General features: G+C 41.0%; 1 protein-coding gene across 1 annotated transcript in view; it reads right to left on the minus strand.

Moving 5' to 3' along the window:
• itsn1 (intersectin 1 (SH3 domain protein)) overlaps window positions 1-10,345 on the minus strand; it is a 68,135-nt gene extending 57,790 nt beyond the window's left edge. Inside the window, exons 1-2 of the mRNA XM_056291580.1 lie at window positions 10,214-10,345; window positions 706-765 (exon numbers count right to left, since the gene is read on the minus strand). Coding sequence (XP_056147555.1) covers window positions 706-733 — 28 coding nt within the window. The 5' untranslated portion in view covers window positions 734-765; window positions 10,214-10,345. The remainder of the gene's footprint in view (window positions 1-705; window positions 766-10,213) is intronic.
• Window positions 10,346-11,783: the final 1,438 nt, after the last annotated feature.

The raw sequence follows: 11,783 nt of genomic DNA on the forward strand, positions 1-11,783 counted from the left end.
ACGAATATCCTTTGTGTTGTCACTGTATTGTAACATCAAAAGCAGAAGTATTTACATTTTGTGTTTCTCATGGTGAATGACATATTCCATCCATCCATTATCTAAACCGCTTATCCTGCTCTCACGGTCACAGGGATGCTGGAGCCTATCCCAGCAGTCATTGGGCAGCAGGCGGGGAGACACCCTGGACAGGCTGCCAGGCCATCACAGCCCCCAGCCCCCACACACACACACACCTAGGGACAATTTAGTATGGCTGATTCACTTGACCTACATGTCTTTGGACTGACAGGAAACTGGAGCACCCAGAGGAAACCCACGCAGACATGAGGAGAACATGCAAACTCCACACAGAGGATGACCTGGGACGACCCCCAAGGTGGGACTACCCCGGGGCTTGAACCCAGGACTTTCTTGCTGTGAGGCAACCACGCTAACCACTGCGCCGCCAAAATGCATGACCAAACTGCCAGACCAACATATTACACTAAATCACTGAACTCTGGCATCAGTGAAGCGGAGGCTGACTTGCTGACCCTCGCCTTAATAGAATGGATGAGTCAAAAGCGGCAGATTAATATGAACTGATGAAATGGTAGATAAAAAGAGCTAATCTAATGTAGTGCCGTCTTGTCTGATGTATCCACAAGACTAACCTTCTTCTAAATCTCTCTCACAAACACACAAACGTGCACATACACAAACCTGGGAATGTGGTCGGGAACTGCGCCATGGTTCACTCAGTCTTCTGCAGCTTCACAACACCTGAAACAAAACAATGGAAACAAAAGATGAGGATTAATCAGATAATATTTCCTCATATAATTTAATAATACAAATATTGAATCACCCTAATGTCTAGCTTCCTCTCAAAGCTGATATAGCTCAAATGAACTAATTTGTCATGTCATTTAAGAGTGGCTCTGGCTTCCAGCTAATCTTGGTCTGACTGCTCTCTGACTCTCGCCCAGTCAATGACTTACACTTGAACATATGGTAATTATAACAATTTACTTATCAACAATACTCTGCATATTACTGATCAACATCGGGTCATGTTTGGAATATACAAAGAGCCATTGCTGTAAGCCAAATTCAACTCTCTAGGGAAGCGGAAAATCAAGAGCCATGCAGAGTGCCCTCATTGTGCATGCAGCTGTTGATCAAGAATATGATAAAACTGTGTACTATAGCAACAAAAAGCCAACTAGAGCTTCTTCTTTTCTTTCTTTTTTTTTAGTTTTCCATTTGCAAGTGAGCCGATATCCTTTCATATGAATCATCCTTTTAAAATGTATACTTGGAGTGTTTTCAGGCATGTGCAAAAGTAAATTTAGATCTTAGGACATCCATTTCCTCCAGTATGTAACTGGATGTAAAGTCCTCATGGTATGACTGCATCCCACTCAATAGTGGAATAGGGGATCACCCAAGCTGGACTGTAGCACAGGCAATCAACCCCAAATCTTAAACAAGTAACCACAATGTGTGTAGTCACATTTCTCACTTTGCATTCTCATTAAGATCCAGCTAAATTTCAGACATACTGCCCTTTCAGCATTTAGTAGTTTTGATCATCCCCAAACAAACCTGTATGGATATTTTGATGTAACTACACTAAACGCACATTACACAGCATCCAAACAGCTTGAGTCTCCCTTTACTTTTTTTTCCAAGTTTTTAACGATAAAGATTCCTGAAAATATCAAACGTTTTCCCAGAATTTCCCCAAACTTCAAAATATCTGGGTTTTTCTGTGCTTATGTCCAAATTCAATTTTAAATGTATTTTGGTAATGTTCCAATTACTTCCTTAAAAGACTCAGCCACATACTAGCACACTCATACACACATGTCCATATACTCCCAGGCATGGAGGTATGTTAATCATATCCAGACATACCCCCCCCACACACACACAACCACTCCACCCCCTAAATCATCTGACAGACACTGCAACAGACAATGACTTGGAAAGTGTGGAACAGTGCATGTGTGGCTCAGTGACTTGACTCCTAGCCTTTCTTTACAACTCTGTGCTGACTGACACAAACACGCACACACACACACACACACACACACACACACACACACACACACACACACACACAAATACACCACCACTCACCCTCATTCCGATATTCCTTTGCTATTCCATCTTGGCCTTCCATCTTCAAGAGTGTGCGCGTGTGTGTGTGTGTGTGTGTAAGGGTTGGGCTTTGTTCCTCTGACCCAGTTAAGATGGGTACTTTGTCCCTGAACTCTGATGGATAATGGCACACATACCCACAAACACAAGGGTTGTCACTGACAGACTAGCGGAGCAAGCGTGTAATTGGAGTAGATTGGTTAGCCTGCTTGCCTTAGAGGAAACGAAACGTTTCAACAAACAGTTCCTGTATCTATTTTCTTATAACCATTTCAGCCTAGGTTTTGACAATCTTAATGTTAGGACCACCAACAAAAATTAGGGAGCATGCAGCAAAACATAAAAAGCATCACAACTCTCCTGCAAATGTGTGATTTATTGAATTCGCCAACTACCACATTGGTTTACCATAAATATAGCAGTTAAATGGCCTGTTTTGCACCAACGTACCTTTAAAGAAATGTATCAGCATTTACTGGTATTTGGCTACATTAGCTGTGTAACAGGAGGTATTTTCTAAAATGTTGCCTAACACCGCATGGGAGAATGTTTCTATGATAAAATATTACCTTTTAATTGCTATTAAGAGTTGGAAATATCCCCCCCCCCCCCAAGCCCCAGTGAAAATGCATTTATCCATCCTTCCATTATCCAAGCCGCTTATCCCAATCGGGGTCGCAGGATGCTGGAGAGGCCTGGACAGGCTGCCAGTCCATCACAGGGCCGACAAACACACACATTCACACCTAGGGACAATTTAGTACAACCAATTCACCTGACCTACATGTCCCCGGACCGTGGGAGGAAACCAGAGCACCCGGAGGAAACCCCCGCAGACATGGGGAGAACATGCAAACTCCACACAGAGGACAATGTGGGATGACCCCCATGGACAACCCTGGGGTTCGAACCCAGGACCTTCTTGCTGTGAGGCAACCATGCTAACCACTTTACCGCCGTGCCACCTTTTTTTCAGGAAGCAAAACATTTGAAAAAATTTCAGTGAAATTAAGTGAAAATCAAAAAAATAATAATCAAAAACTGTGTTACATGGATTTGTTGAATTGCCTCTTTGTCAACTGCAGAGCACATCTCGTGCTTTTCTGGCATCTTTACTAGCACACAGGAAGTGATATATTTTATGTATTTATAGAGTAGCATTTATCTAATGTGTATGCTATATTTACACTATCTAAATTGAAATCATTGATAGACTGGTGGCCTGTCCAGGGTGTCTCCCCGCCTGCCGCCCAATGACTGCTGGGATAGGCTCCAGCATCCCCGTGACCCTGAGTAGGATAAGCGGTTTGGATAATGGATGGATGAATCAATTGAAAGCAATTAATTTGATTTTCTTGGTTATACACAAATGAAAAAATATAAGAAATTACAGTGCTAAAAGCCATGATCCAAAATTGTTTTCTTACACAATTCAAGCAACAGGAAATTGAATTTGAGGAAGTGCAGTCAGCTAAAACAGCGTGCTGCTTCGTCAACCATCAAATTCCCTTATGTACCTTTAAATGGGCGAAAGTCATCTGATTTTGGCAATTAAACAATACTAAATTCTCAGGCTGTCAAGGTAAACCTTTTGATATTTTCAAGTGGTTATTCTTAATTTCTTCACTTTTGGTGAATTTGATGACATTCTGTGGTCACAATATTTCATTTTCAAACCACACATCCCAGAGTTTGATTTGAAACAAACGTGATCCTGAACATGCAGGGTGTTCATGTGCAGGTCACAGTTTTCAACGGTCGCAGATTTTGATGCAACGCTGGCAAAATAACCCAGCATCAGCATACATGTTTTGGAGAAAGATGACTGATCATTCAAGACTGACATCTGAAATATATGTGATATCGGGCCAGACAGCAAACATTCAATTAAACCTAATTTAATGTTGGATAATGTTTAGCTTTCTATTTTAGCAACTACTCTTCCACACTGATACGCAAGTTCCTTTATCTTTTGTGGCAAACTCGATTCATTTCCTGTGCTTGTGCCATTACCTTTGAATACTTGGAGGAAATGGAAGATGACGCAAGCGCCAATAACAAACAGAGAAATTACAGCACGCTAATATATTGAAATGCTTGCTGTGAAAACAGCAGTGGGGAAAAAGGTATCAAATATGGCATTTTCAATTTACAGAGAACATCTTCAAGTTTTGAGGTCAAACATTTGAGACATGTTCAGTCAGTTTGGCTCTTTGCCTTGATGCATTTACCCATGGCACTGTAATGCAGAGAAGACAAAACATACGCACCAAGTAGCAAACAGTATCTAATATGGTTTAGAAATGGACACCCACAAAAAAAGACAGCGCACCATATGTAGCATTACAATTCATTTACTATATTTCTGATAAACCCAAATGTGTTCTCACTCATTACATCTCATCTGTTTGGTCATCTCTGTCTATGCCCCTTATAAGCATACTGTACTACCAGTGTGTCTGGGGGGACTAGGCAGGATAATTAGAGCTTTAGTACGTAGCTAGACTGTTGTGCTTTATCAAGGCTCATAGCAGATGTATGTCTAAGCCTCTCACACACACACACACACACACACACACACACACACACACACACACACACACACACACACACACACACACACACACACACACCTCAGCCTTGACCAATTCAAAACATGATATGGATTATAGAGATCAGACTTGCCTTCTTTGTCTGTCCCCGCCCTTCCCCCATTCTCTCCTTCTGACCTCTCAATGCCACCCAGTACTCAATCTTCTTTCTGTCTGGTTTTTTCAAATGAATTATTATGCCGCCTTTTTTTTTCCTCACCGACTGTGATTGAATGGCTCACAGTTTATGCATTGCAAATATGGCTGGGTAACATGGCCTGAAAATACTTTTGATACTTCAAGGCCATGCATATCAATATTTTAAGTGAGTGAGTGATTTTTACTCACTCTGAACCACTCTTTCATGCATCTGAACCATGTACATGAAAGAACAGCCTGAATATAGTAGTGAGGTGGGAACAGCATGCATAGCTTTAATTTTTGAAAATCTTTCTGTCTAACATGAGGGTGCTCACACATAAAATCCTCAGTCCTCCATTCTGAATACTGTATAACATTTTAAATAACACACATAAGCATAACTGATCATACAAACTGATGTTAAATGAATGAGTGAAAATGAACTTTGGCACAATTCGTCTAACCGTTAGATCTCACAGTGCAGGGCATTAAACTGTGTCACTGACTTAGCATGAAACCCTTGACTCCTTGTTTTTCATATATTTAGTTATATTTTATAGTTTGACAGTTTTCATTAAGCTGAATGTACTGACTTAGTGTGACTAATCTGAGGCTTGTCATAGATTTCATCTCTGAAAAATGCATGGTCATCAATCTGTGCCCTCTGTGGATAAAGTATAATTTTTATTATTATTTTGAGATACTTTATTGATCCCCGTGGGGAAATTACGCTCTGCATTTAACCCATCCTAACTGTGTAGCGAGGAGCAGTGGGCAGCCACCATGCAGCACCCGGGGACCAACTCCAGTTCATCTTGCCATGCCATGGTCAAGGGCAAAGACAGCAGTATTAACCCTAACATGCATGTCTTTTTGATGGTGGGGGAAACTGCAGCACCCAGAGAAAACCCATTGCAGACATGGGGAGAACATGCAAACTTCACACAGAGGACGACCTGTGATAACCCCCAAGGTTGGACAACCCTGGGGTTTGAACCCAGGACCTTCTTGCTGTGAGGCAACAGCACTAACCACTGCGCCACCGTGCCGCCCAATGATGATGATGGGTCAAATAATGTTGCCATTGTAAATAATTGCAGCCACTTCACATCAGCATTAAGCATATTCTAGGCTTTTACACAAACAATTATACAAGTGTCTGCATTTGACAAACATGCACAACTGTCATGAACTCACTCTTCCTTACATAATGAACTCAAACGCTCTCAACAACTTGTAACAGTTAAGCAACCAGTGTCTCTCTCGAACAGTGCCCATACCAACACACACACACATACACGCACTTCTTATCACTGAGCTGTAAAGTGGTCAGGTCTAAGAGGTGACATGAGAATGTCCACCAACACTATTCTCTGCTCTCTCCATCAGCACCGGCTATTCCATCATTCCCTCCCCCCTCCTCACTTTCATATCACAATCATCTTCTTCCCTGCAACTCCAAACTAGCAGGGCTCTATGGCTAGCTGCCAATGTTGGCAATATCTCAACACCAAGACATAACATTAGCCAAAAACCTTGTATATTAGGCGACTACGAGAGGTGCACTGTGGGGACTGTTGGTGCCTTGATTACATTATTGGCACAGCAAGTCTTTGTGGGGTTCTGATGTTAATTTGCTGCTGTTTAAAAACAACTCTCAATCTCCAGCTACAGCTGACAGGAATCAGCTTTTCCTCATTCACTCAAAGGCACTGTCCCCTTCAGGGGGAGACATGGCCCCTGCAAGAGCAGTGCAAGGGCAACACAATTAGAATTTGACCTTGTTATTGAGCTCAATACAAAATTAATTGCCATAATGTGACAGTATAATGATGCAAGTATCCAAATAAAAAAACTAAAGTCCCAGATCCCAGAATGAAGAGGTGACTAGCCTTCCATTACTACAAAAGGGGAGGGCAGCACAGATACTGGAGAAGGCTAGTAGCCTAGTCTCTGTTGGGAAAAAAAAGTTCTTATGAGGAATGAATGAATTATGTCTGTTGAGAAAGGATAATATTCTACAGTTCTTGTATTACAGAATTTGAATTAAGTTTAAAAATAAGAAAACTGTTTCTGAAACTAAAACAGGATTGAAATTGCCTGAATGTTCTTTGTAACAAGACAAAAAAAAAACAGCTTTTATGTCTGCAGGCCTCACTGTCCAGTGAGGCACAAAACTGACAGGAACCACCCACCTACATACATACAAGAGTCTCAAATTAATGTTTGGTTGTAAGTGACGACAAAAGTTCATCAGCTAAACACAAAAGTTCATTAAAATCTGTTTGCGTTAATTTTCCACTTTCATATTTAGAATAAGTGGGAAAGTATTTGGAATCGATTCAATTTAATGTGTGGTGTTGAAGAATAAATCTGTTTGGAACACTGCTTCCCAATGCTTCAGCAACAATATCAATATAAACTGGCATTACGTCTTCCTACCAACAGCCTCCATTAAACACTTGGTCTTTAACACAAAAAAGATTTATACGCACTCATGCCACAACAATAATTTCTCAAAATCAACATTTAAATTCTCAGAGAAACACCTCTCACTCGCACCACATATTACGGCATCTGCATGATCATGCAGTTCTGCACATTAAGCAGCAAGCCTTGGGAGCAAGCCATACCTCCCTGTTGCCATAGGGACATTTGGTTCACCACGTGCCTGTCAACCACTTCGCTTCAAAGACTGAGCAACTACTTTCTCATAAAGTCACCACATAGGTACCTGCCATTTAACTTTCTGAGAAACTGACTATTAGGATTAGATTTGATTTTCATTACTTCACTTCAATGGTATTGTACAATACGCTTCAGAATCTGTATAACAGAATTTAAATTTCTTTGATAATAAAAGCACTTAAATCTTAATTTAAGCCTTCCAATATCAAAGGTGGCAAGCCTAACAGTGATGCTGTAAGCTAACCATTGGCCGAACATAATGTGTTTCACTAATGGTGTATAATGTTGTTCATCCACTGCCTTGTTCCCCCTCTGATTATCCTGTGAGAAGATGACTCAACAGTTGCACTCTGGGAATAGGACTCTTACAGCTTTTCTACTGATATTTGTAAAGGAACAAATAAACCAATAGAAAAAATAATAGCCTTCCATCATATTTAAAACACAAACATTTTATTGTTTAGAAATGACTATCTTCTAAGACTGTCTATTATAAGACACATGCACATCAGATTTTGACGTTCAGGAAATGGCATTGTATTTTGATGTGTTCAACCAGACTGGATCTTACATTGAATCAACACATATTTGTTTTAAGAATTTTATCTAAAGTGGCAGGGCTGGAGAAGAAGAGGGACCTGTTTTCATTTGGGACATTGAAGAACAAGCCCCCCAAAGCTGAAATAGTGTGCCAGGGCCCAACACAGCAGCATGAGAAAGAGACAGAGGTAGGCAACAACCAGTCACCCAAGGAAACGACCAGGTCAGAGCAGCAGGGCACTACACAGCGGCCTGACGAAGAGGAAGAGAAAAAACAGGGTATGTACTGGAAACCAGGTGCGGCCCATGAACTATCAGGGGGAACCAAAATCCACAGGACACTTGGTCTCAAGACTAGAAGCATTTTACAACAAAACAAATAAAATTGTCTTGAGGTTATTTTTGTCATTTGCAGTTATGCTGCTTCCCAGCAATGAAAAATTTGAAATTGCAGTTTCCACCCACCCACTCACACAATCTCATTCCAGACTATTCCAAAGGTTGGTAGCACTGAGGACTATGTCAAGTCAGCTACCAATTAGCCACATTAGCCTTGTACCTGTCAAAAACAGAGTAGCTAAGGGTATTAATGTGGAGCATTTCCAATTGATTGCTTTAATTTTACCAATTACAAAAAGGAAATATGGGGTGGAAGGTGACTGAAAAAACCGACTGAGTCACACTGGTGACAATGCTAGCCAATGGTACCCATTGAATTACACAGTACTTAGCAAAAACAGTATTGATAAATAAAGAAGCAGTGATGAAGATATGATTTATATAAACTTTACATGCTTACATTTTATATACCAACCTCATGTATATAAAGTAACCTGTTAACATATTTATTCCAGCGTATTTGCACTCTGCACCATTGCACTGCTGTCTTCCTGTTACATTAGTTTTTTGTTTTGTTTTTACAATATACTTTTTATATACATCTATAGATGTATATAGTAGTTAAAGGCTCATGTTTCATTTGTAATTTGTGATACTGGGCTATACAAATAAAATTGACTTGACATGACCTTGTCTTTGTTTTAGCTATATGTCTATTCTGCGTAAGTACATGGAGCGCAATGGAGGAACCGGGGTCAAATTCCTTGTACTTGGCTAAATAAAACTAATCTGATTCTTATTCTTCTGATTCTGATAATGCCCAAATCATTTCAGCAAAAAAAAAATTATACACTGCGCCTAAGATTGTATATTCCTTTAGATGGTTCAAATAAAACTGTGTGAACTTTGCTTCAACGTTACCTTGGAAACGAGCAGCCTCCAGCTGGACCTTGCTAATGAATGTCAATCAAAATGTTACGTCCCCTGTACAGGTCGAGAAATCTAACGGCTAGCTAACCCCAAAAACTTTTGCAGGAGTATCAGGAGAGAGTGCTAATCTTAATTTGTCAATAGGCAGTTGTTTTTTTTTACTAATCAACCCAGATCATCACCCTCAATAAATGTATCGTTATAGGTGCGTTGTTTGAAAACGACAGACGTTAGGTCAGAGACACTTGACCATGGATGTATTATAGATGTATTATAGCAGAACCATAATACATCTATGCACTTGACAGGCACAGTCTAGCTGAGCTAACGTCAGCTACGATTAGTTAGCCAACGCTAACGTTTACCAATTATTAAACGATACACTAACCTAAGCCCTTAATTGGATAAGTTAATAGAAATATCTTTTTTCTCATATGTATGTTTTCAACATTACTCAGCCCTCTCCCCATGTCCTTCAACAAGCGTTATACGTTCATATGCGGTGAGGCTAGCCTGAATAAACCCGAATAGCATCAGAGCTAACGTTATCTCCCCAGCAGTGCTGATGCACTGATTTAGCCCGCTGGCTAGTAACTATTAGCTTTGACTGCATTATCGTATGCTCTCTAGCCGTCTGTCCCACGTATGTCCTACATGTTAATATAGTGAGCTAAACAGGTTACAACCACCATGTATCCTGTCGTTTGGTAGCTAACATGGAAAAACAGCTATCGTGTAGCACTAACTAGTTAGCGACTAGTTAGAAGCTAATGTCAGCTTCTAAACCCGCTCAGGGACATTCTTCCAAATTGTAATAATTCATATTCTGCACTCACCTCATAGTTTAATTTCCATCCTTTAATTATTTGACTAGGTGTGGTGCTTTAAGATTGCGTGACCGTATCGTATCCTCTCCCGAGCGACGTCCTTTAATCAGCGAAACACTCTCCTGTGATTCTTTAGCGGTTCCCGAAATCCAGAGTTGGAAAATGGGGTAACGTTTGCGAATACTCGCGAGATGACATAACTTGTTTGATGGAATCAAGGAATCGGCAACGTATCGCGAGAGTCCTTGATGGCGCTGGATTTTTCCTGGATCAGGACCAAAGGGAGGCTATGGTGGAGTAAAAGTAATACAAAACGCCCCTACTGGCTTGACACATCGCCGAGAAAGTCCCATTCACGTTCAAGCAGGCTCAGTGAGTTTGTGATAACTCAAAGCTTCTCCTGTAAACACCATCACAGGAACTCCCTTGGTGGCCAGAGAAATATATGTTTACCTAACCAAGAGCTGCAAGAGCCAAATTAAAGGTAAAAACCCTGATCGAAGTTGGGTGAGATTTATGGGTTGAACGAGAAACAAAGAAGAACAATACGAACAATGTTTGATATTAGAATTCATCAACAGTAAGACACACCATGAAGAGCTGCATTTATAGCATTGTCCGGGAAGCCAAAATAACATGAGAATACTCTGACAGAAAACAAACGTAGGAGTAACTAGGTCAATGCCAACCAGACAGAATTTTAAACATAACCAAAATCAAAGCAAAGGCATGCTCTGGTAGACGAGGGCCTACTCTGATGATACTTGCTAACCCACCATTATCACCACAACTATATTAGCGCAGTGACAAGAGTTGACTGTCTGTCTTGCACTGTTTGGCGAAGCCACAGCCTTTATTTGCTTGTACATGGTTTTTAATGACAATACATTGAATTGAATTGAATTGAATTGAGTTGAGTTGAGATGGGTTGAGTTGAATTGAATTGAATTGAATTGAATTGAATTAAAGTTGGTTCAGATTTAGCAGTCAAACAAGAAAATGGAAGCGGTCCTTCTGAATTAATACGACTTGTTCATATGCCGAAACAACCCTAAATGGTTTCACAGAAATAGAAAAGAGGGAGTAAAAATGGTGACAGAATATTTCTGAATTTTCTTAATAAGGTAGGAGCCCACCCGTACAAGAGGGATCTTCTCAAGAGCAAATGAGCTAAAACGTCTTTATTAGATAAAAGATCCGTATATAACATACTGTAACGTGCATGGATAAGTAGACACGTTGGTCCTTGACTAACGGGTCGGACCCTTTCGTCGACTGGTTAACGTTGTCGCTTGCGGAGTGGGAGACACGGGTTCGCGTTCCAGCTGTGGCGACGGTTTCCGGGCTGCCCCCGAAGTCGCTACATTGGTGTCAAAAGTGGGATGGTGAGACAGTGAGATGTCGCTTACTGAGTAGGAGACACGGGTTCGCGTCCCAGCTGTGGCGGTTCCCGTAGCGAATTCGGGGACAGCCGAGGAACCGTCGCAACAGCCGGGACGCGAACCCGTGTCTCCCACTCCGCAAGTAACAACGTTAACCAGTCGACTAAAGGTTCCGACCCGTTAGTCAGAGACCAACG

The sequence above is a fragment of the Lampris incognitus genome, chromosome 13 (assembly GCF_029633865.1).
Source record: "Lampris incognitus isolate fLamInc1 chromosome 13, fLamInc1.hap2, whole genome shotgun sequence".
In the NCBI taxonomy this organism is placed as follows: Eukaryota; Metazoa; Chordata; class Actinopteri; order Lampriformes; family Lampridae; genus Lampris; species Lampris incognitus.